Here is a 24,053-nt window from a genome sequence, read left to right as displayed (position 1 = left end):
GTCCGCGCACGCGCGCTGCTGTGAGAGTGTTTGTTGTTGTTGTTGTTGATCGTGCGTTGACATATTATTCATCGTTTGATCAAAAATTTGGTAAGGATATACTTAATAATATAGAGACCATACGGACGGGTGTCTGTCGGGAGGATGCCGTTCATATCAAAGGACTGGAGGAGCCCGGGCGAGGAGTGGGTGAAAACTGTCGAAGGCTGGGAGAAGAAGAAGATCCTGGAGTGCGCCAACAACAAAACGCTCTCGCTGTTGCTACGGTGAGTGCACTTAAAAACTATACTTTTTTTTTTTTGTGGTGTCGGGGATATATTATTTTCCTCTTCCTTTATTTATCCATTAGGTATATGTACCTACTGTGTGCATTCGCAACGCGTACAAGTATATGTAGATCGTTTTGCTTTTTGCGCTTCGCACCCGCGAGAGAGAGAGAGAAACCGGATGACAGCCGCTGATGCTGTTTCTTTGTGCTTTTGCCACACTCGTATCTCCGTGTGCGATCTACTGCGTGCTTTCGGAGGAGCTTTTTATGACAGCCCGCGGGTTAATTCATACTTTTCGCTTCATATTTTGTGACCGTTAGCGGAAAAATGATTTTTGCCGAAAAAAACTCTCCGTGCCCTGTGATCGGTTACGTTTTGGAGTTGCGCAAAATGACATTCGCCCGAGTCACTGTACGTGCTTATTTCCGCGGAAATTTAGACTAAAACAAAGAATCGTCAGACAGGCAAAACCATCATTTTTCGAAAAAATTAATATATAGTGAATTGTATTAAAAAACACGTATATTGTACTACCGTATGTATATACCGTACAAGAGATTCGAAAACAATAAAAACTGTACAGGCCGCGTTGAAGCGCAAGTGCGTGGTAAAGGGAGAGAAAGAGCGAGAGTGAGAAAGACCTGCGAATAATGTATCCGCGATTTCATACACAACTACTTACAATTAGACGCGCACGTAACAAAGGTGCGGAGCCAGAGGGAGAAGGTGCTTATTACACATTTACCCAATGTTGTATACGCTAAATAAGTATTACACTTTCAGCAAGACAAAGAGAGTTAAACTTATGCGCGCATACGCAAAAATACACTTTTTACCAATGCATATAAAACTGTACTTTTACCCTGATTTGTGTTAATTCACAAGTGTTTCTATATGGAACATTGTGTTGAAAGTTATTGCCTCTTACATCGGTTGGCCACAGCTGTCATCCCCTCATGCTTCAGCTATCCTTCGCAGCGAATGGCTTTTAAATTTAATTTTTGTTCATTCGGATACATAAAAAATATTTACCATTTTTTCAAGCGACAAAAATAAGCCAATCGATTATTCAATCAGATCAATATACGATGCGATTGAAGAAAGTATTATGTGTTTATATAATACAAGTTTGCTGATACACAGTATACACCGTCAGGTGCAGCGTACAACATATACATCATATATATATACTTATGTGTGATTTCAATATATAGGTTTACAAAAGCACAGGTACACGCACGCGCTTTCGCAACCTACGCCAGCTGGGCACAGCTGTTACTTCTCGCAGGATGGCATATATTTTATCGTTTGTCTGTGATGCAGCACATCAGCCCAAAGGAAACGCTTTCGTGTACTTATATGCTCGCCTCTTCCTTCGAGCTTTTTTTGTTTTAAATTCTCGCGGGTCGTGGTGCAGTCGAGCGCGGCAGAGAGCTTCATTTTTCTCATTGATCCTTTTATTGTGACTGACACCAGCTGCATAATTTAAGAAATGTGCTTTTCCTTCCCGTGCTCAACTTTGAAGTACAGCGCTCCCATCGGGAAACTTGGAAACTTTTGGTCTTGTTTTACTGTATGATATCAGAACATCTTTATTTTAGGTAATATTAGTGACGGTTGAATGGAATACAGGTATACTTATCCTGATTTCATGCCGATGCCAAAATCATTGCACGCGAGGCTAATAGGGCCCCTCCACATTACACTTTATGGGCACGGCCAAATGTTCATTCTCATGGGAAAGAAAATTAGTTTAAGCGGCGCCCACCGTCATTAAAGTGATTTCTTCTACAAGATGTATTGCGTGATCGAATCGTAATGGCCCTGGCTGTCACGTGCACGGGATCTATAAATTGGATTTTTATGGTATCAAAATGAGTACACAAATTTTCAATGCGGCTATCGGAGTAAGTACTGTGGGTACATTCGGTCATATATCTGCGTATCAAGTCAAGTATACCACTTTCGATTCCCAAGTACATGTCAGTTTTAAATACTTTGGTTGTCCATCGGTGTACGTACGCACGATTTATTATTATTATATTTCAACACCATTATGAGTACCTATAAATTAAAAAAGAGGAAAAAAAAATTGAAACAGATTCGCCTTTGAAGTTACCTGTTACTCCATTAGGAATCGAGTCTTTTATATGGCAACAACTTCTATAACGGATAATATTTTTTTTCTATATATATGTGTGGACCGTTTGAGGTAAACGCGTTAGAGATAGAAAGTCGATTTCACCCAGTGTCATAATTTATTTGGAGCAAGTTATGAATTAAGGTGTGGTTGATATATATTTTGACGGTTGGTGTATGCGTGAAATATTACATTTAAGGTTTCATTCACAATTTTCAGATTACAGTCAATAATATTTTCAACTTCGAGAGTATTATTTTAATATTTGGTTACATCGTGAACTCACCTCAAAGCTAATTATTATACCAGTGATATTCGGTAAGGCTTTATTTATCTTGTTTTACAAAAGAATTGTTTATCATCGTTGATTGATAAGTTATTTTGAGATTTATTTCAGTAATTCTTTTAATTAGTAGAGACATCATTAATACAATTCTTTTTCCAAAAAAAAATTTGTTAATATTAACACAAAAAAATAAAACGTATTCTCAAATAATAAAAATTGTTTCTCGTGTCATATCATTGATGAAAGTTTTTTGAAAACACACGTGTCATTTGTTAATTTTCAGCACTGGTATATAGCTCATAAATTGCTCACCATTTTAATCTAGAAGAGCATCAAGAGCCACTTTCGATGACATGAAATATTCATGAAATCGTAGCACAATAGTCATTCATACCCGCATTTCTCAAATTTAAACCAAACAAATATCTATGCGCGTCTAAAGTTTTGAATCGCGCTCACCGAAGCGCGTCAAACACAAATCATCGCAACGACGCCACGCATTTCCAACCACTGAAAATCCGTCCTCCGCACAATCCTTGGATCTTTTACAACGTGCATATATGCTTATATGTATTCGCTGTGGGCACAACTCTGAAATAGCGCCCCTACCGTTAATTTTTCAAACTTTTGGTTGGTCTCAACGTTGTATCGGTACATTTGTATTCGCCAAAAATATTATACCCGTGATTGAGGACATATAAATACATACCGATATGCTTAGGCTAACCAAAATTTGGCAACGTTCGTTATGGGGAAATTGAGTATGAAATGTAATTTTTTAGACTCGAAACATCATCCCGGGCCATCTCGAAAACACATACTGTATACATATTCCGATTCTTCTCTCGACAAACACCATTGAAATACATTACACTCGAGTAAAAATCGGACATTATCAATCAAAGAAGGTGTTTCGCAATGAGCAAACCTCGAGCTAATCGTCTGCGAACATCATAGTTTCAGTAGACCGACCATATATAAATCCCGAACCATCAGCCGAGGAGAACCTTTTTCCAATAATTATACCAGCAGAGAGAGAAAAACCTCACAAATCACGCATCACACACACATGTGGGCAATCTAAAACCCTCTAGCCAAGGTGATCCGTGGACGAAAAAACCGCAAGTCTTTTCGTCAAGGCTTCAAAGAAGAGAGATAAAAATCAGCTTTGGCGCAAAGTAGGCGCACTGTTATTGCGTAAAAACACGCTGTCGTGGCTTTTCAATGTTACACAAAGTACATGTACGTATACATATACAATATATACACGCGTAAGCCTGTCTCTGTGTACATAAACACATACGTGAGTCGGTCGCACGTTGCCAGGCGAGCTCTGTCGTATATATACACGTAAGTACAGCAATCGCATCTCGGAGAAGCCCCACTGTTTGAAAATTAGCCCTGGCGTCGCCACACACGCGACCAGAGAACAAAGGACGCCTCGTCGCCGTCGTCCCGAGCCAAACGAGAAGAGCCGAAAATCTTGAAGACTTTTCGTCAGTCTGAACTTTGGCGCGGTTCTGGTGCTTTTTTGCCAATGACAATATATATACTTCTATACGTGCAGTGGTAATAATTATTACATTCGAGCGCGAATAAAGTATCATATAAGTACCTATATAATTGTATAAGGAGTTGTTGCAAAGAATTTAGGATACCTGCAAGCGTTCTTTATATCACCACCATCACTTTGTAGCCTAATGGCGATGCACCCTCCCATTCGGTTGAGTAACAGAACCGCAATTCCGATGGTTTTGACGTTAGTCCCCAAAATATATTTTTTTTTTATTCCTTTTAATGAAGAAGAACATCGCTACACATGCATTCAAGCGTCCGTACTTTTTTTTTTTTTTTTTTTTTTTTTTTTTTTTTTTTTTTTTTTTTTTTTTTTTCTTAGACAAAAGAACATAATATTTACTAGAAAAGTTTCGGGTAAACAATTTGTTGAACGAGTGATGGGCTCAGAGTTGGCTGGTCACATCTCGAAAAACGGGGAGCATAATGCATCCGAAGTAAATCAGGGGTAAAAGATAGTACAGAGCCGTATGTACTTTCGACAGTGGAGTGTAACAACAAACACGAGGCACGCTCCCGGGGCATGAAATTTATACTTTGGTGGATATAACAAATGAGCTGATTATAGAGCTCCAGTGACAATAATCGCCATAGCTCATCCGGGCCCTTTAAACTTTCCGTACAATTTGTATTATGCCACACGCGGGAGTTTTTTAGGGGCTCTTCTTATCTTCTTTCTTGGGGGATTGTCAACAATGCGTTTTATTTATTAGTGCAAGTTAAAATTACTTCCATCATTTAGGCCACAAGTGTATAGGTATGTTTTTTTTTTTGTACGTTTGCTTGAAGTGTTGCTTCGATGAACATAAATACACCACGAAAATCGACACTTTGAACACTTATCGCTATTACCAAAGAAACTTAAATGCCCAAATAACAGTGGGAACGTCGTCACGCGACCTGCACTCGGGATATATACGCTTACGTTTCGTTGTAACGATCTCGAAGCAAAAGCTATACACACAAACGGGCCATTTCCTCTCAAAACAATCGATCCGTAGATAATTTTTGCTCCGCACGCGAGTCTTACATTTATGTACTGGAGCAGTGAATCTGGGCACCCTATACTTACCATCATAAAGCGAAACAATGCGCGCAAGCTACTCAAAACTTTACCAAAACCACGTCTCTCCATATATCGATCCGTAAAGCATATCCTCTTCGCATAACGGCGATTCATTCAACCTGTTGTTGTTTTGCCACTTTTGCATCAGTCTCGATCGAACAGTTATCCCACAAAAATAGAACAGTTGTTTTTCAAGCTCTTCCACATGTAGGCAATCATAGTTTGGATATCAAACTCAGCGAGAACCGTCAGACTAACGACGTTAAAAGTCATATAGACAAGTAGGCAACGCTCGCGCGAGCGCGTATATGTAATTTAGTACACGCGAGTGCACGCTTTCACTCGTGGAAGCGGAAAAAGCGTGATTGCGGACACACACACATCGGTCTCGAAAGTCCATCCGACTGCGTTGCTAATGAAATCTTACATATATATACCTGGCGCTCGGGATCTTTCTCATCGCGAATCCCGTAATGAGTGTATAACAACGTGTATATATGTATATATATATATATACACATCGCGAGGTGCGTTAGCGCGTTACGTGAGGCGAAAAATTACCTAAACATCGAATTATATTTCGCGCTGTATACATATACGCTTTCACCTCGTTCGTTTTGATGGTTACACGCGTGCACCGCTTGGGTTATTTATGACGGTTTTTTTGAAAGTGCTCTTCTTGTGTGTATAAATAGCATGTATACCTATACCTATATATTCGAACGCGTTGCGTGCGTCGTTACTGTTTTTTTTTTTCCCCCCGGCCTCCCTTGTGTGTAAAAAAGAAAATCACTCCATCGCTCGGAGAGTTTGGTAATTACGTTCGGTGCCGATAAATTCGCGAGATCAGCCGATGAGTCTCCGCGTGTGTGTATTTGAAAACCGATTAACGATTTCACTCGTTAATTGTGGAGTGGAGTTTCTCCTTCGTGAGGATGGTCAGTTTGTTTACTCTTTCTCGCAGAGAGGAAAGATCATTTTTTTCCTCGAAATCCCGTATTTTACAACTCCAATCTCCAAGTGGTTGTATATGTCTTGCCATATACCAAATTCCACATCACCTTGTCTACTCGAAACTAAAAGCAGTATCTATAACCCTTTGGTTTACTGCAATGTGGTCCAATTCAGGTAACATACTATTTGTCAAATCACCACTACTAATGCAGCTGCTGGATCAATGTTCGTGTGGACTCTTCACCATCGACAGACTCGAGGAAATGTGTCGCGCATCAAAGTTTCGGAGGATTTGTAATGCAATTTTCGGCGCTCGAATTAGACACTATTGATCCTTCACTCCCCGAAGCGTGTGTCCCATGACCCTGGCCCAGTTACGTGCTCAACTGTACGAAATTCGTTCGCCACTGCAACGCGCTTATTTGCAGCTTAGAGCTAGCTCCAATCGCATAACATTCGAGTTCCTCATCTCTGATGCTTTGCGTGTGTCTCCACTTGTCGCGCCGCTTCGAATGGACCCTCCTTCTCGCCTTCCTTAATCGCCGATGGTTTTTGCGTGAGTAACATTTTAAAAATAACTTGATAAAAAAAAAAAAAAAAAAAGGGGTTGCACGGTATCTGCGTTTACTAACACGTGTGTAGGCGCAGAAAGAGGGAAAAAAGGGATACCCCGGCTGACAGTGCACGTACAGCGCAGAGGTTGACCTGAAACGACCGGCACGAAAAGTAGGTCGCGACCCAGTAAGCGGCCTCTCCTCTTTTTCCTCCCTTATATACTTGTACTTGCACTGTGTTATAGTATACTCGCACGCGCGCGGCAAAGCTATACGCGAGAGGTAAGGTATAGGTCGAACCAGTGCTCTCGCCTGCGGCAGAAAACCGAAGACGTGACTGTCACAGTACCGCCACCTGAACTGACGCCCTGCGGCCAGAGTTAATGCGCGCTAAGCGGCAAATTCAAATGTGCTAAAACCAACTAACTAAATCCCAAGCTTTTTAACCTAATAACTCAGTACCCAAAACCTCTTAAACCAAATAACCCTATACTTCAGATAAATACAACCAAACAATATTTTAAATACACGCTCAACTTATAACTGTATACATAAATCATACTCATCAGATTGCAAAATCTTTAAAATAAAGATCCAAACGACTTGCAACACATAAATATAATGAGAAAAAACTACTAAATAACCCAGGGAGCTTAATATCCAATTAATTTATTGATAAAAATATAACACATAACTACGGCGCGTATTCCTATATGACCCAAGGCACTTCATGGTAAGTTTATTACCTAATCAAATATAAATTAAAAGCCCAAGCGCCTATCACCAGATGACCCGGGGCGCTTACTGACCACTTTTTTTAAAATTTTACTGAGCTGCTATTACCAGATGACTGAGGGCACTGACTGGCAAGTTTATTAACAAATCAAATATAAATTAAAAGCCCAAGCGCCTATCACCAGATGACCCGGGGCGCTTACTGACCACTTTTTTTAAAATTTTACTGAGCTGCTATTACCAGATGACTGAGGGCACTGACTGGCAAGTTTATTAACAAATCAAATATAAATTAAAAGCCCAAGCGCCTATCACCAGATGACCCGGGGCGCTTACTGACCACTTTTTTTAAAATTTTACTGAGCTGCTATTACCAGATGACTGAGGGCACTGACTGGCAAGTTTATTAACAAATCAAATATAAATTAAAAGCCCAAGCGCCTATCACCAGATGACCCGGGGCGCTTGCTGGCAACTTTTTTTAAAATTTTACTGAGCTGCTATTACCAGATGACTGAGGGCACTGACTGGCAAGTTTATTAACAAATCAAATATAAATTAAAAGCCCAAGCGCCTATCACCAGATGACCCGGGGCGCTTGCTGGCCACTTTTTTTAAAATTTTACTGAGCGCCTATCACCAGATGACTCAGGGCGCTTACTAGCCAGTTTATTAACTAATTAAATATAAATTCACAGCCCAAGCGCCTATCACCAGATGACCCGGGGCGCTTGCTGGCAACTTTTTTTAAAATTTTACTGAGCTGCTATTACCAGATGACTGAGGGCACTGACTGGCAAGTTTATTAACAAATCAAATATAAATTAAAAGCCCAAGCGCCTATCACCAGATGACCCGGGGCGCTTACTGACCACTTTTTTTAAAATTTTACTGAGCTGCTATTACCAGATGACTGAGGGCACTGACTGGCAAGTTTATTAACAAATCAAATATAAATTAAAAGCCCAAGCGCCTATCACCAGATGACCCGGGGCGCTTGCTGGCAACTTTTTTTAAAATTTTACTGAGCTGCTATTACCAGATGACTGAGGGCACTGACTGGCAAGTTTATTAACAAATCAAATATAAATTAAAAGCCCAAGCGCCTATCACCAGATGACCCGGGGCGCTTACTGACCACTTTTTTTAAAATTTTACTGAGCTGCTATTACCAGATGACTGAGGGCACTGACTGGCAAGTTTATTAACAAATCAAATATAAATTAAAAGCCCAAGCGCCTATCACCAGATGACCCGGGGCGCTTGCTGGCAACTTTTTTTAAAATTTTACTGAGCTGCTATTACCAGATGACTGAGGGCACTGACTGGCAAGTTTATTAACAAATCAAATATAAATTAAAAGCTTAAGCGCCTATCACCAGATGACCCGGGGCGCTTACTGGCCACTTTTTTAAAAATTAAACTGAGCGCCTATCCCCAGATGCCCTCAAATACTTGCTTTCCAGTTTTCAAACCGTCGGATTAATAATTATCGAGACAAGTGCTTGTTAAGAAACGAAAAGAATCCAATTTTTGGCCCTGATGGTATTAATAAATGGCTTAGAAATTAACAACAAGCTGTATAACGTCCTTAGTTACTTGATATAAGTTCCGTTCTATTTTTTGTTAACTCAAAAATGCTCTCAATTGTTCTAAGTAACATCAGAGTATGCCTTTAAAATATTTTATAATTATTATTATTGCAGTAGTTGGCCGATTAGTACGTTAGGTTACTTATACATACAGCACTAGTTATTTGTTGGTTTTTTTTGTATCACAATTAAGAACCTATTAAGTGCCTTACTTTGCTACACATTGAATGCCGTAACTATTGTAGCATTTTTCATTTTATTAACCAGTGGATAGTAAGCGCCCTGGGTCATGTAGTGATAGACGCTTAGGATTTAAATTTATATTTGATTTGTTAATAAACTGGCCAGTAAGCGCCCTGAGTCATCTGGTGATAGGCGCTTGGGCTGTTAATTTATATTTAATTAGTTAATAAACTGGCTAGTAAGCGCCCTGAGTCATCTGGTAATAGCAGCTCAGTTTAATTTAAAAAAAAGTGGCCAGTAAGCGCCCCGGGTCATCTGGTGATAGGCGCTTGGGCTGTGAATTTATATTTAATTAGTTAATAAACTGGCTAGTAAGCGCCCTGAGTCATCTGGTAATAGCAGCTCAGTTTAATTTAAAAAAAAGTGGCCAGTAAGCGCCCCGGGTCATCTGGTGATAGGCGCTTGGGCTGTGAATTTATATTTAATTAGTTAATAAACTTGCCAGTCAGTGCCCTCAGTCATCTGGTAATAGCAGCTCAGTAAAATTTTAAAAAAAGTTGCCAGCAAGCGCCCCGGGTCATCTGGTGATAGGCGCTTGGGCTGTGAATTTATATTTAATTAGTTAATAAACTGGCTAGTAAGCGCCCTGAGTCATCTGGTGATAGGCGCTCAGTAAAATTTTAAAAAAAGTGGCCAGCAAGCGCCCCGGGTCATCTGGTGATAGGCGCTTGGGCTTTTAATTTATATTTGATTTGTTAATAAACTTGCCAGTCAGTGCCCTCAGTCATCTGGTAATAGCAGCTCAGTAAAATTTTAAAAAAAGTTGCCAGCAAGCGCCCCGGGTCATCTGGTGATAGGCGCTTGGGCTTTTAATTTATATTTGATTTGTTAATAAACTTGCCAGTCAGTGCCCTCAGTCATCTGGTAATAGCAGCTCAGTAAAATTTTAAAAAAAGTGGTCAGTAAGCGCCCCGGGTCATCTGGTGATAGGCGCTTGGGCTTTTAATTTATATTTGATTTGTTAATAAACTTGCCAGTCAGTGCCCTCAGTCATCTGGTAATAGCAGCTCAGTAAAATTTTAAAAAAAGTGGTCAGTAAGCGCCCCGGGTCATCTGGTGATAGGCGCTTGGGCTTTTAATTTATATTTGATTTGTTAATAAACTTGCCAGTCAGTGCCCTCAGTCATCTGGTAATAGCAGCTCAGTAAAATTTTAAAAAAAGTGGTCAGTAAGCGCCCCGGGTCATCTGGTGATAGGCGCTTGGGCTTTTAATTTATATTTGATTAGGTAATAAACTTACCATGAAGTGCCTTGGGTCATATAGGGATACGCGCCGTAGTTATGTGTTATATTTTTATCAATAAATTAATTGGATATTAAGCTCCCTGGGTTATTTAGTAGTTTTTTCTCATTATATTTATGTGTTGCAAGTCGTTTGGATCTTTATTTTAAAGATTTTGCAATCTGATGAGTATGATTTATGTATACAGTTATAAGTTGAGCGTGTATTTAAAATATTGTTTGGTTGTATTTATCTGAAGTATAGGGTTATTTGGTTTAAGAGGTTTTGGGTACTGAGTTATTAGATTCGTTCACCTTACAATCCAGGGACGGTCGGGGACGGTGTGAGCGAGTCGGAGACGAAAGTGAACAAGTGCTCTTCTCCGATCGTCCGCGATCGTCCCTGACCGTACGCGATGCGCAGTTGTACACGTTAGGTTAGATTAATGCTGTATGTAAACAATAGTTTGTAAATAAAGAAGTGCAAATACAAACAAGTTTGTTTACTTTTTGCATTAATCTAACCTAACGTGTACAACTGCGCATCGCGTACGGTCAGGGACGATCAGGGACGATCGGAGAAGAGCACTTGTTCACTTTCGTCTCCGACTCGCTCACACCGTCCCCGACCGTCCCTGGATTGTAAGGTGAACGAATCTACTAGGTTAAAAAGCTTGGGATTTAGTTAGTTGGTTTTAGCACATTTGAATTTGCCGCTTAGCGCGCATTAACTCTGGCCGCAGGGCGTCAGTTCAGGTGGCGGTACTGTGACAGTCACGTCTTCGGTTTTCTGCCGCAGGCGAGAGCACTGGGTCGAACTCTTGGGAAGCTCGCTACCTCGTCGATGTCTGCGTTCTCTCTACGGCGAGCTCTACGGCCCATTTTTTGTGCCTTCCAATATATATCTTAGCAACTTCCCCGTTCGATGTGTGGTACTTTTTATTTCATTTTTTTCCTTTTGCTTATACCATCGTGGCTATCCGCGAAGCTTGCGGTGTTGCTGGTGACTGCACAATATGCATACCAAAGTTATCTCGTCGTTTTTTTTTTTTTAAGGAAACCAGAGCAGAGCTTCTTTTTTTCCCCCACTATTGGCAGCAGATTTTAGCAAGTCGAGTGGAATGGAAAAAAAAAAGTTGTCAGTCTTGTTTTTCGCGATATTTATACAATTTTATTAACGAGCGTAGTTAGAAAGTACTTTTATTGTGGTTCGAATGGCTCAACAACTGGATGAAACACAAACGACAAGGCAATTCGAAAGCTAGGACTTTTTTCAGTGGCTGTTTTGGATCCTTCGATTTTTCATTTGACGTTTGTAGGTCGCTGCTGTTTTTATTGCTTATTGGCAGTATAAGGGGAGAATAACGGAGAAGGACTAAAGTATTGTATTGTAACGATGCGTAAAACATACTTGAAGTATATTTATTATTATTATTACAATAGTAAGAAAAACATTTTGTTTTTTAACAAGTAGTATTGGTTTCACTTAATTTGACGTAAGTTTTTATTTCGAAGAAAAAACGTTTACATACAATACTGTTACGTGAGATTCTAAAGGTTCGGGGTGCTTAATAACAACGCGGCAGTTAAACTCAATCAATCACTTTATTGCTATATTCCTTGAGGGAAGGCGCTTACAAAAAAATAGCCATTAAAAATCGAGAAATCTTCGATGTCTAGCAAAAATAGTCCAATTTCTCAAAGGTAATTGGAAAACAAAATATTGGCGTTGAGTTTCATAGCAACGTTTACGTACTCGATTACGGGAATAAGGGATATTGAAATTGAATGAAGACAAATTGATTGAATATCTACGTGGAAGTAGGGCAGCTTACATCAATTGCTTGTACGTAAAAAAATAAGGAATGACCCATTTAACGAATTTATCGATGCGTATTTTGTGTCTGCACTAACAAGCATATATGTACTTTCTATTGTTTTCATGTACCAAAAATCAATTACAAGTCTTATAAAAGTTACACAAAAGTGAGAATAATGAACATTTTTCAACTTTATTTTGTTATTTTTAGAAAGATAAGAAAATTGTTTTACTACGGTTAGCATGATGAACATTTTTTTCGTTATAAAATGTGGATAATATTTTCCGCATTGCTTTTAGCATAGAAAAATTAATTTTTTGCCCTTTTGCGATCAACTAGCATTCGTTTCCATCAACACCAGCTACTCGTTCTAGTCTATCACTACACGCGCGGAAAATGAGCAAATGACTATTTTAAAACTTCTTTTTTTGCACAAAATTTCTTGAATTTGAAAGAAAATTCATACCACGAGCTTTGGTTGGTTTAATGGCTCGATTGCAGCGATTTTTGCGTGTAGCGCTACAAAACCGACGGAACGTCCTTGACGGCTTGCCGACTTTTTCTATTTTCGCAGCAGCTCCTCGCGCCGTTGCGACGTCCTGCGACGTGCACAATACTTAAAATCTATGTATCTGCATGTGTAATGTATTAATTTACACTGTGCTAGTTTTTTTTTCTACAAGTGTTAATTTGTTATTGTTCTGAGTATTTGAATTGTACTTTTTACTTGTTTCATGTCATTTAACTTGACAAATTTTACGAGGAGTTAAAATTTTCAGTTGCACAAGGCCATATATTATTAAAACCAAGATGTTCCAAGTACGCATTTCTGACCGCATTTTTTGGATTTTTTATTAAAATTCATAGTCTTTTTGATGCAGTAACCCACTTTTTCTAAATATAATTAACCACGAAATCGATTGATGCATATTATGTTATATTTACTCCTGTAAAAAAGTTTCGATTTCGATTGCAGTATGCATAAATAACCTTAATTGACAATTGTCTCCTTCATTCTCATTCATACACACTGAGATCACTTTGTTAGATTTGCAAAATGCTGCATCTGACCAAGTTACCCAAAACTTCATGGATCCAATATTATTTTTCCGATGTCAAAACTACACCTAACCATCGATCCACCCTCGACAATCACGAATTACCGATAGCAACCAAGAGACTCTGCAATCCCCTGTAGTTAGCATAATGGCACTCCCCTTCTATGCTCGCAGTGCTTCATTTCATGAACAAATTATCGGCCTCATCGACTCACGTATTAATATACGCGCGAGGCGAGGTATGTATTATTTATTAGTGGAAATTGTGGCGACGCAATGCAGCTATAGCTCTCCGTTTTTTTTCCCCCGTCCCTCTTTGTCCCTCATTTTCGAGTGCGCGCTCGCGCGTATCAATTTGCGTGCGCGCGAAACGGATGTAATACTCGCGGGAGAGAGAGAGAGAGAGGTGGTGCAAGGTCTTCCTCGTTGATGCCGGGGATCGGAAGAGCAGTGCGGCAGATCCAATTGCGCCACGCGTCGAGCGTCGCCCACACGCTCGTGTTATTGCTGTACCTTATGTATGCATCCGTGCACGTGACGCTTTGGTGGTCCTCTGGCAACTTTTTTTTCCCCTTTGTTTTTCTACTTTTTATAAAATATGTACGTGCCTCGTAATGACAATCGAGATGGCAATTGGTTTCTTTTTTTTTTCTTTTTTTTTACTTTGATTAGCGAATGAGTTCAGAAAAATTTGTAGAAAAACTGCCGTGGTTACTGTTTTTTAAATTCAAGAGGCTCATATTTGCACATGATATGAGTGCCGTTCTAGCACAGTAATTTTTATAATTCTTTTTTTATTATCTCGTCGAGAGACATACACAAGTATTTCGATACCTGATTGTTTTTTTTGGCAAACATAAAATTGTTTTTATTTTTTTTTTTTGTTAAGGTGTGATTAAGTATAATTTTATACTACTTATAGAAAAAGCGTTATACAAAAGTATGCTATAGTTATACAAAAATTGATCAACATCCGGCATATCGTCGAAAAAAAAATCGGTGATCCGTATCAATTTTTTTTTGTTCATTTTTATTCGTCGACATTTTTTTCCATTCTTCGAGTGGGTGTTAATTGATCTATTGAGAACCGGTTTTTCTCGCATAAACCAATCGCACTGATAATATAGTTACGGTATCTGTTTTTTATGATAAAAAAAATGTAAGCCTTTCGTTTTTTCTTAAGACAGCGTTTTTTAACTTTGCCTAAAAGTAAAATAAAATTTACTGCTGTTAATATTCAGAAAAGATACAAAATAAATTTTCGTTTCACGCTAATCAATTTTTGGCGTGATTTACAAGATGAAGTAATTAAAAACATCTTTTCTTCTATATCGAAATAAGAAAATTCAATTAAATTCTTTATGACCAATTGTAGTTAATTTTTTAACATCAGTCAACAAATTTTGCATTAAATTTATTAAATAACAGTGTACAAACATTGTTGGGTCACGAATGTACTCCTTTTGTTATCAAACAGCGTTTAGTAGTAATTTTTTTGTTCTTCATTTCCATTCATAGATCAACCGAACCTGCAGCTCCCGAATACAAGAAACTTCTAACTTTAGATTGAACTTTGGCTAAAGTCGTTGAACTAATACATGTCTATTAATAATTTTGGTTGTCACACAACATCCTCTCTAAAGATAGAGCTATGAAAAAATCTCCAAGTCTCTCGTCAGCGTCAATCAAAGCTTGACATTTAAAAAAAAAAAATTTTTTTTTTAAACAATGCATCAGTGGAAAACTAATGCTCCCTCATTTTTTTAAAAATTAAAATAAAAAAAAGGTTTTTCTGCTGCTTTAATAATTCATTTTTCCTTCAATTTGGCAAACAAATTAAAGTGGCGACAATCGACAAACAATAATAACTCTTTCAAATTACGATTCACACACAAATATTTGTCAGTATAATTCCTACGCGCAGAAAGGTAAAACCATTTATTATTGATGCCAACAAGTATATTTAAAATTACTTTCCAAACTCTCGGGCAATTCCGGATAAAAGAACATGTTCGTTTTTGCCAACGACAACTGATATTGGAGAAAAAAAAAAATGGCCAAAGAAACAAACCGATCATCAATTATCAGCGGAAACGATTATTTTAATAGTGAAGTCCACATGGCACGGAAAATCAAAGTGCAGTGTACACACACGTATTGCCAAACGAAACGTGGAAGAAGTAATTCCCAACCATTACTCTATAATGCCTACAATATAATGGCACGCTCGTAGCCGCTGCCATCAAGGACTTACAATCCATCGAACAAAAACTAAATGGGCGCTCCGCCGCCGCCAACCCATTTAATGTCTTACACGTATACAAGGTACATGCACGTACACACGAACTCTTTGACCGAACACGCGTTATTTCTACAGAAATCTCTCTCTCTCTCTCGAGGTGTCGGCCAATCATCCGCGGTCGTATATACACATGTATATATATAATATGCAAGAGCGACGAAGCCACGCGCTCGTCCGCCCACACGCCTGCTTGACTGGTTGTTGTTGTTATTTATTATTGCCGTAAGTTTTTTTTTTTTTTTTTTTTTTTTGCACTTCCTTTCACACGAACCCTCGAGTCGAGATGATGACTCAGACGAGATCGGGGCCATTTTCCTCGAGGCTTTCTTCGATTCGCTCTGCAAAGCTGCATCCGCCAGTGAGAAATTTTTACGCTTTTTTTATAGCGTGGAAAAAAGATAGGTCAGCGATTAAACTGTATAGGTTTATTGGTTATGGTTGTCGCCAATAGAGAGTTTCACTCGTGAAAAACAATCAAAGAGTAGATTGGCGTTTAGAAAACCACGGGTAATCCGACCTATGATCAGGTCTCCCATGCACTGACGCTTGACATTTTGCAACCACATCGTTGTAAGTATAGATATACACTCGATTGAGCAAACCGATTCATCTTGCGATATGACGTACCGTGCGTTTGTCGTCTAAATTTACATTTCGTGGAATGAAGTAAGAATAATTGTGGCCGTCCCTCTTCTTTTTCTCGCTTCTATTATTGTAACGAGGAAGGAAGTCGCGCAGACGATGCGTCTTAAATTCGAAGCTCCAGAGTGTACAGCGAGTCCACACCAGCGGTGCACGTGATACAAATCTAAATTCGGAAATAATGGGCTTGAAAATTGTCTTGCTGCTGCTGCTGCTGCTGTGTGTTTCTCGACGGTGGAGCTCATCTTGTTTTTTTTTCATTCAAGTGTACATTTCCCATGAGTATCGCATTGGAATTTTAGTTTCCAGCAAAAAAACGATGGATACTTTTTTGGCAGCAATTAAATGTTCACCACAAAATTTAATCTTTTTCTATGATACGATTGTATTTTATATCGCTTAAATAAACTGAAAAGAAAACAAAAATTTGGTGTAGTAAAGAAAACAACATCTCTTTTCGACGCTTGCAATGCACGACGAGCACGTGAAATAAAGCAAAAAACAATCGAAGAATCAACGATCTCGTGAGTACGTGATATAAAATATATTTAGATACTACATCGTAGCCAAAAATACATGGGCATACTCGAGCGAGAGTCACAAAACGAAACTATATAAAAAGGAGCCGCAGGTGATCTCTGTACGCGCGCGTTACACAAGTTACACGAGTTTAATCGATTTCTTATAAATTGAAAAGGAGGCTTTCACTTGTTACATTTTAAATATTTGGACCGGGCCGAGACAAACGGCAATAGCGGTTGCAGCAACGGCTGCCGCGGCAAGTAATGCAGTAGGCCAATCGATAGAAAACCCACTGAGAAAGAGAGAGAAAATCGGGAAAAGTGGCACTTCCCCTCGATTGCTCAGTGTATAATATGTATGTACCTACAAGTTCTGGTGCACTCAAATTTAGAGCTGAAAGATAAAATTATTTATTGTTGTTTTTTTTTTTTTTTTTTATCAATTTTGATGTATGAAATTATAAGTTCCAAGTGTCATACGATACAGACAGTGATGAAAACAAATGTGTGAATTTGTGTAAAAATCTACTATCATTTGCCTCGTGATGTACGATGTTATATGATCAGGCGTACATGAATACTGAGGTAAAACTCCACATAAAAAATTATTTTTACAATTTAAGCCTTTGATTTGAAAGTTATGTAAGTTAAGGTAAATCACAGTTTAATACGCATACCTTCGATTTTCGTTGAAATTGCCATATTTTTATTCATCGGGATAGCTTAGAAAATTCCTAGAATTTTAATTTATTCTAAATAAAATTAAAATAGTATACATTTAATAACCAACATCTTCGTAAAAATTATAATTTAATGCCCAATAAAATTAAAACTTTTTTTTTTAATGTATAATTCTTAAAAATGTTTATCATCGTTATCTTTAAGGAACTGTATCCAACTAGAAATTTCTATCGCCTTTAACACACCTAGAAACATGTTAAATTTGTGACAAAGCAGTATAAGCATTCGATAGTACTGTATAAATATTCAATAATAGAGTAGTTAATCCAGCTATCTACCAAACGATTGTCATTGTTATAGCTATTTTCTCATAGAGTAGAATTTCGTGCAACACGTTTGATGTTCCCGTACACTTGATTTCACTTTCACTGTTACTTTTCACCAATATGGAATAGAAATCCATTCCTCTCGTACACACAATACCAAAGTTACGATCAAACTCCTCTTCCGCGCTCGTGTGCACGAATTCAAGACTGTACGCACACGTAAGAGCAAGTATAAGGTCAATAACCGTGCGATTGCACGCGACTCTTCGCATACAATAATAAGAACGACTTAAAATGCCTCCCTCCGCCTTTCTTTGCTGTCCCACTTGCGTAAGTGAGTTAGCGAGTGAGTGAGTGCACGAGGAACATAAGGCACATGGGCTAACTCGATCTTTTTTATGAACGATGATTTATTTCTCCTTGTGTATTATTTGACGATGTGTATTGCCGTCATGAAAATGCGTTGAAGGCTCTCCATAATCGCTGCCGATGGTGATGACTGTCTTAAATAAATGCGACTTTCGTTTGGTTATATATTTCGGAAAATTAGTTTTTACTACCGTAACGATACATTGAGTTAATCGGTTACTACATTTTTTAAGAAATTTTTTGTAAATTATACAACTGTTTCCATCAAATCGTTGCATTCTTTTTTTTTCATGTTGAATGGATTTTAAATTATGTAAAACATTTGGGTGTAATAATAACGAATGTGTTACGATCAAAAAAGATAATCAAAGATCAACGTTTGTTGCATTTTTTTTCAAGTTTAAACAAATAATATTTCTTCAAATAGTACTGAAATGAAGTTGATCATTATTTTTTATGCAGACTGAACGTCTGCGAGAGTTATTACTCCACGTGGTAGAGTGACGACTGCTTTCTGCGTATTCGTTACTGACTCACTCGCCAACTTCTTTGTTGTGCGCTTGACTGCGCAATAATAAACTAGAATATTCAACAATATAAATTATTGTAATGTTTGAGCGATGTCGGAAATTAACAAAAAGCTTCTGAAAACTTTTATCGCTTTTTTAAAAATTTTATATTAATATTTTTCGAATTAATAGGCATTTTTTTTTTATTTATTGATGGTGTTGTCATTCACTTGTATACAAATTTTCACTGATTGTATACTATTTTTATGATACTTTGTAATTTAGTACTTCATAAAGCAGTTAAATTGTTATTGATCAAAATAAAGTTTTATTCTCACGGGAAGTTTTGAAAAAATAAATTTTTAATGATACGTACGTACGTGACAACAAATTTTTGAAAAATGAAAATTTTTGTATGCTTTCAGGTCAGAAAGTAATATTGACAAAAGGGATAAAGATAAGGACAAAGACAAAGACAAGAAAAAAGGTATTTAAATAAATAAGTTCAAGATTCTCATAGACCTTTTCTCAAACGATTTTACTAAATCCATACATTCCATTAGATCCCAAATTGAAAATGAATCCAAAAATTTGTCTACCAGCTCCATCGAAACGTTTCAAAAATAAAAACTATGTTTATTACACTAAATAGAAACAAAAATTTTGTTTCTAAATTACTATTGCCAAAAGTATTTATTTTCTTTCGAACGTAAAAATAAAATTAGAAAAAATTACTTCTGTACCGATGCGACCGAATCTCCGACCGTTTCAAGAATATTCTTAAACCTTATTCAGAGAAGATACAAATATAAGTACATGTAGATTTACACTCACGAAAATCAAAAATAGTTCCGAATCCAGAGAATAATATATGACTATGTTATTTTTTTTTCCTTTTTCCTCGAATTCAGAAGATGCCGTCCAGCCGCACTGTCACATCACGCTGAAGTGCACTCGAGAGGTAAGTGAAACTTTGGAATTTGTTGTACTTTTCTCACTCAACCCTTATTTTCACATCTTGTAAACAGCAAAATTAAAAAAAAAAAAAAAAAAAAAAAAAAGATTAAAGGAACATTATTCTTAGCGTATTAATGCTCCCGATGAATTAATTTTTCGGTACCATTTTATCGGGATGAAAGTTTAACATCAACACGAATAAACTGCATGTAACTAAAATTTTTAGAATAATGGTGATAATAATCGAACATTAATAACGTTGACAGAAAAATCGTAGAAAATAAACGTATTATTTGGAAACAATTGACGTGTAGATTTTGGGCAAAAAAAAATACTTAGAAAGGAGTAGTTTGTTAACTTCTTAACAGTAAAAAAAATGCTAGTGATTCTTTTTTGCTGTTGCCCGGGTTTGAAAACAATACGTAATATCTGTACCAAAATAGGATTTGGCACGGATGTAATGTTGTTGAAGAACAGTATAAATGTACTTGAGCAAACAAACAAAAAAAATCACCATGTTTTTGCTCAATAGATCGCCGGTTTCAACGGCTTGAGCGACGCACTAAAGAGGCTCGACTTTTTATCGGCAGTGCACGACTGCCGGCGCTTCAATTACATAGTGCGCCTACTCGATCTCTTGGTGAGCCACCGCATGGGAGGACTAAGCGGTTGCGCTCAGCGCGTCCTCTTCAACATGCTCGAGGAGGTCGCGTTAGAAGGTAAGCTGCTCATCGATCGTCCCCGGCGATTATTTGACCCGAGTTAGGTATATTTTATTTCATCCGGGTTTTCTCAACTCAACGCGCTCTCCCACATCGTTATTGGGGCTAGGTATTGAACTTTCGGTGAAAAATTTATTCAAAATGCTTTTACATTCTTTTCGTGTCTCGTTGAAAAATTTTTTGTCTTTTTCTACAATAAACATTTCTTTCAACGATATTTTATCATTTTACAACTCCAGCTTTCCAAATACAATGTAAAAAAAAGACTAAATATTTACTGATAATATTTTTTACTTTTTTGTTATAATTAGTTCTGTTCGTAAAAACTGAGATGGTTTGATGCTCGATTTGTACTAAGCATTTTATTTGTATTGGACGAAATTCGTAAGATTGAAAAAAAAATAGTTCAATTTTACCCTAGATTTTATCTATAAAAATAAAAAATGAAACTAGGAGTTAAATAAAATACTAGAAAAATTCGCTCACGAAAATTTTTTTTCGACGACTCATTAAAAAAGGCTGGGGCCGAAGTTACTAAAAAAAAAAATATTGTGTACACAGCTAATTACTTTTCGTTGTAGTGTCCTTATCGCAGCAGCAGACCGGCCGACTGCGTCGACTTATCGAAAGGGTCCGAGCTTTCAGCGCTGGTTGCTGCTGGGGTGGCAGACCTCTCGGCTCAGTCATTCTCTGGGAGAAACACAAAGCCGCTCTTGACCGAATACTCCAGATCGCATCTTCCATTACGATAACTCAGGTGCGGATAAATTAGTTTTTTTTGTAACTGCCGGAAAATAAAAATTTCATTTGGGATTGGGAATTTTTTTTATTCCAATGAATTTATTTATTTTAGTAATTATTTTTGCTTTTTTAGGATAAATAATGTTTTAATTTTATGATACAACACTAAATACTAGTTTCATTCAATGAGGTTTGAGAGATACCAAACAGGATGGAAATTGAGTTTACAAATATATGAGTACTAAGAAAATAAATAATCACACGATGTTTATTACTGAAAAATATAACACATTATATTTTGCACTTTTTTACATAAGGAAAAAATTGGCAAAACATTGCAGCTGACATGTCATAAACTCGGAAAAAAAAATTTAATTAAAGGAGGATTTTATCTTAACTTTAAACTTGCTGGTCACAACTTATTTTAAAAATTTATATTTATATTTCGTGCTGAGATTTCAGTCCTGTTTGGAAAAAATCTCGTCAAGTATAAAAATTTAAAATAGTTTTATTTATAAGAAATGATAATTCCAAACAATGTTAATTGATCTATTAACGAATAGAAGCTCAAACTTTTTCAAACGTTAAATTATTAATTTTAATTCAATGACGAAAAAATAATTTTTCATTTTACATTATTGATTAATAAATTTTCAATGTTTACTTTTGAAAAGTTGAAGTTACTTAGTAGATAAGTACTAGATATTAATTTATAAATGGTTATACGAGGAATTTCGTACGTGCTTACGCAATCCGCTCTCTATGTGCCACTGCGGAATTATTACCAATCTAATTAATTAATCTCTCGTTTCAATTGGTAACAAGATGAAAGCAAGAAGTAAAAAAAAAAAAAAAAAGAAAAAATTCTCAACCCCCCGAACGACAAAACTTACAGCCAGACGAAAAGCAGCAGCCACAGTGGTCAGACCTGCCAGCCGAGTGTAGGCGTGAGGTGCTGCTGCGGCTGAGCGATCCGCGTGATATCGAAGCCTCGTCCGAGGCATGCGAGCACCTAGCTGTCTTGGCCCAGGAGCAGAGGATCTGGCGTGAACTCGCCCAGTACCACTTCACGCCCCAGCAGATCGCCACTGCCCGACTAAACAATCCTGACAAAGACTGGAAAACTATATTCACCATAGCCCGAAGGTTCGTGATCTCCGTTTATTTATTATTATTATTTTTTTTTTTTTTTTTTTTTTTTTTTTTATAAAATTATTGCTATTGATTTTTATGATACAAAGACTTGGAAAATTACAATAAATGTGAGTTGAATGTAATACAAATTTTGCGAACTGAGAAGAAAAGTAGCTAAAATTATACCACCCACAGTATTTATCAAAAAACGTGTGAAACAACATTACGGTATAATAAAGAATATAACAATTATTACAATAAATAATATTTTTAAGAAATGAGTAAAAGCATAACCCGTTGATCCATTGTAGTGAAAATTCGACCTTTTTTTAAATTAACCTAACTTGTATCTAAGTTATACATTTTTTTTTAGTCAAAATATCAAATCATTTACATTTATTTCAATCTATGACATTTTAATCGACCTTTGCTTAACAAATGTAAAATAAACAAAAAAATAAAAACAAAGGTCCTACGGTCTGCGAGAGGAGTACGCAGAGATGATACAGCTGTGCCGGAACTGCCGCTGTCTGTTCTGGCGTTCGCTGGGCCATCCGTGCATCGCCGACCAGGATCCGGCCTTCCAGGAGAAGCTAGCCGACGTTGACCGGGCCTCCCTCCACGTACCGATACCACCCCAGACCTTCCTCAAATTCTTCTCCCTGTGAGCGCCCCTCGATCATCGTCATTTTCATTATATTTTTTATTAATATACATTGTTATAACAATCGACCGATCCGTTGGTTAACATAAATTATTGATTCGTTCGTGCAGCAGCTGTTTTTTTTTTTTTTTTTTTTTTTTTACTAGTATAAATTTAATATAATCGTGTTCGTGCGTGCATGTGAGTAAGAGACGCATTGTTGGGAAAAGAGATGTATCTTATGTTTGGATGATTTTTTTTTTGATTTTTTACGGTATTCTTAATTATTTTTTCATTTTAAAAATGGGAAACGAAAAAATAATGATTTTCATAATTTATTGATATTTCTTAACTAAAGAAGAGTGAGGTTTGGTAATCAGTGATTATGAAAATTATACGAGACCACGTGTAAAAATTACATTGTTGTGTTTTAACAAAATTTTTGTTTTCATTGTTCTAAATTTTATGATCTACTGATTGATAAAAAACATCAAAGTTCGTAGCAAAATCATTTTTTTATTGGGAGTTAAGTTTTTATTTAATTTAAATGAACTTTATTATCAACGCATGAATTTTATTTTAAATACACGTTTTTTGTTTTGTGATATGTAATTTATTTTATATGAGATTTTTCAATAAACGTTTGTAAAAAAAAACCAGAAAAATAAAAAGAATTTGTGTGATTATTATTTCTATGAAAATTCAAATTTTTTTCAATTTATAAAAATTTGGTAAACTTATAATGGTAATAAAACTTGTCACTCCTCAGATCTTCTTCGTAACAAATAATAGTTACTAACCGTTTGATTTTTTGTTTAGAGTTTAAACTCAACGCATTCGAAAAATTGTAATAAAAAATAATAAGAAATGCGTGGTTTCAAATTATTTTAGAAAGAATTTAATAACGTTTAAAACAGACATCAAGTACTTCAAAATTTTATAGAGTAGTTTATACTACGTGAACCAATAAACTCTTTAAAAAAAAAAAAAAAA

At 36.9% G+C, this 24,053-nt stretch overlaps 1 protein-coding gene across 1 annotated transcript; it reads left to right on the top strand.

Annotated features, from left to right (window-relative positions):
• On the top strand, positions 1-24,053 carry LOC106640257 (F-box only protein 32). The gene is made up of 7 exons (XM_014354230.3): positions 1-266; positions 19,289-19,350; positions 19,775-19,824; positions 20,353-20,539; positions 21,124-21,299; positions 22,179-22,429; positions 22,887-24,053. Exons 1-7 carry the CDS (start codon positions 145-147, stop codon positions 23,083-23,085), a joined length of 1,047 nt encoding a protein of 348 aa, XP_014209716.1. The 5' UTR covers positions 1-144; the 3' UTR covers positions 23,086-24,053.

The sequence above is a fragment of the Copidosoma floridanum genome, unplaced genomic scaffold (assembly GCF_036245765.1).
Source record: "Copidosoma floridanum isolate Cflo_tuat_1 unplaced genomic scaffold, Cflo_Japanese_pri ptg000006l, whole genome shotgun sequence".
In the NCBI taxonomy this organism is placed as follows: domain Eukaryota; kingdom Metazoa; phylum Arthropoda; class Insecta; order Hymenoptera; family Encyrtidae; genus Copidosoma; species Copidosoma floridanum.
The sequence above is the reverse complement of the archived record's forward strand: the minus strand, read 5'-3'. Positions and strand labels throughout refer to the sequence as shown.

Excerpts from the sequence above, each read along its gene's own strand:
- LOC106640257 (XM_014354230.3), top strand. The coding sequence starts at position 145 with ATGCCGTTCATATCAAAGGACTGGAGGAGCCCGGGCGAGGAGTGGGTG. Across the intron at positions 20,540-21,123 it reads CGAGGAGGTCGCGTTAGAAG|TGTCCTTATCGCAGCAGCAG; the intron begins GTAAGCTGCTCA and ends TTTTCGTTGTAG. Across the intron at positions 22,430-22,886 it reads ATATTCACCATAGCCCGAAG|GTCCTACGGTCTGCGAGAGG; the intron begins GTTCGTGATCTC and ends ATAAAAACAAAG.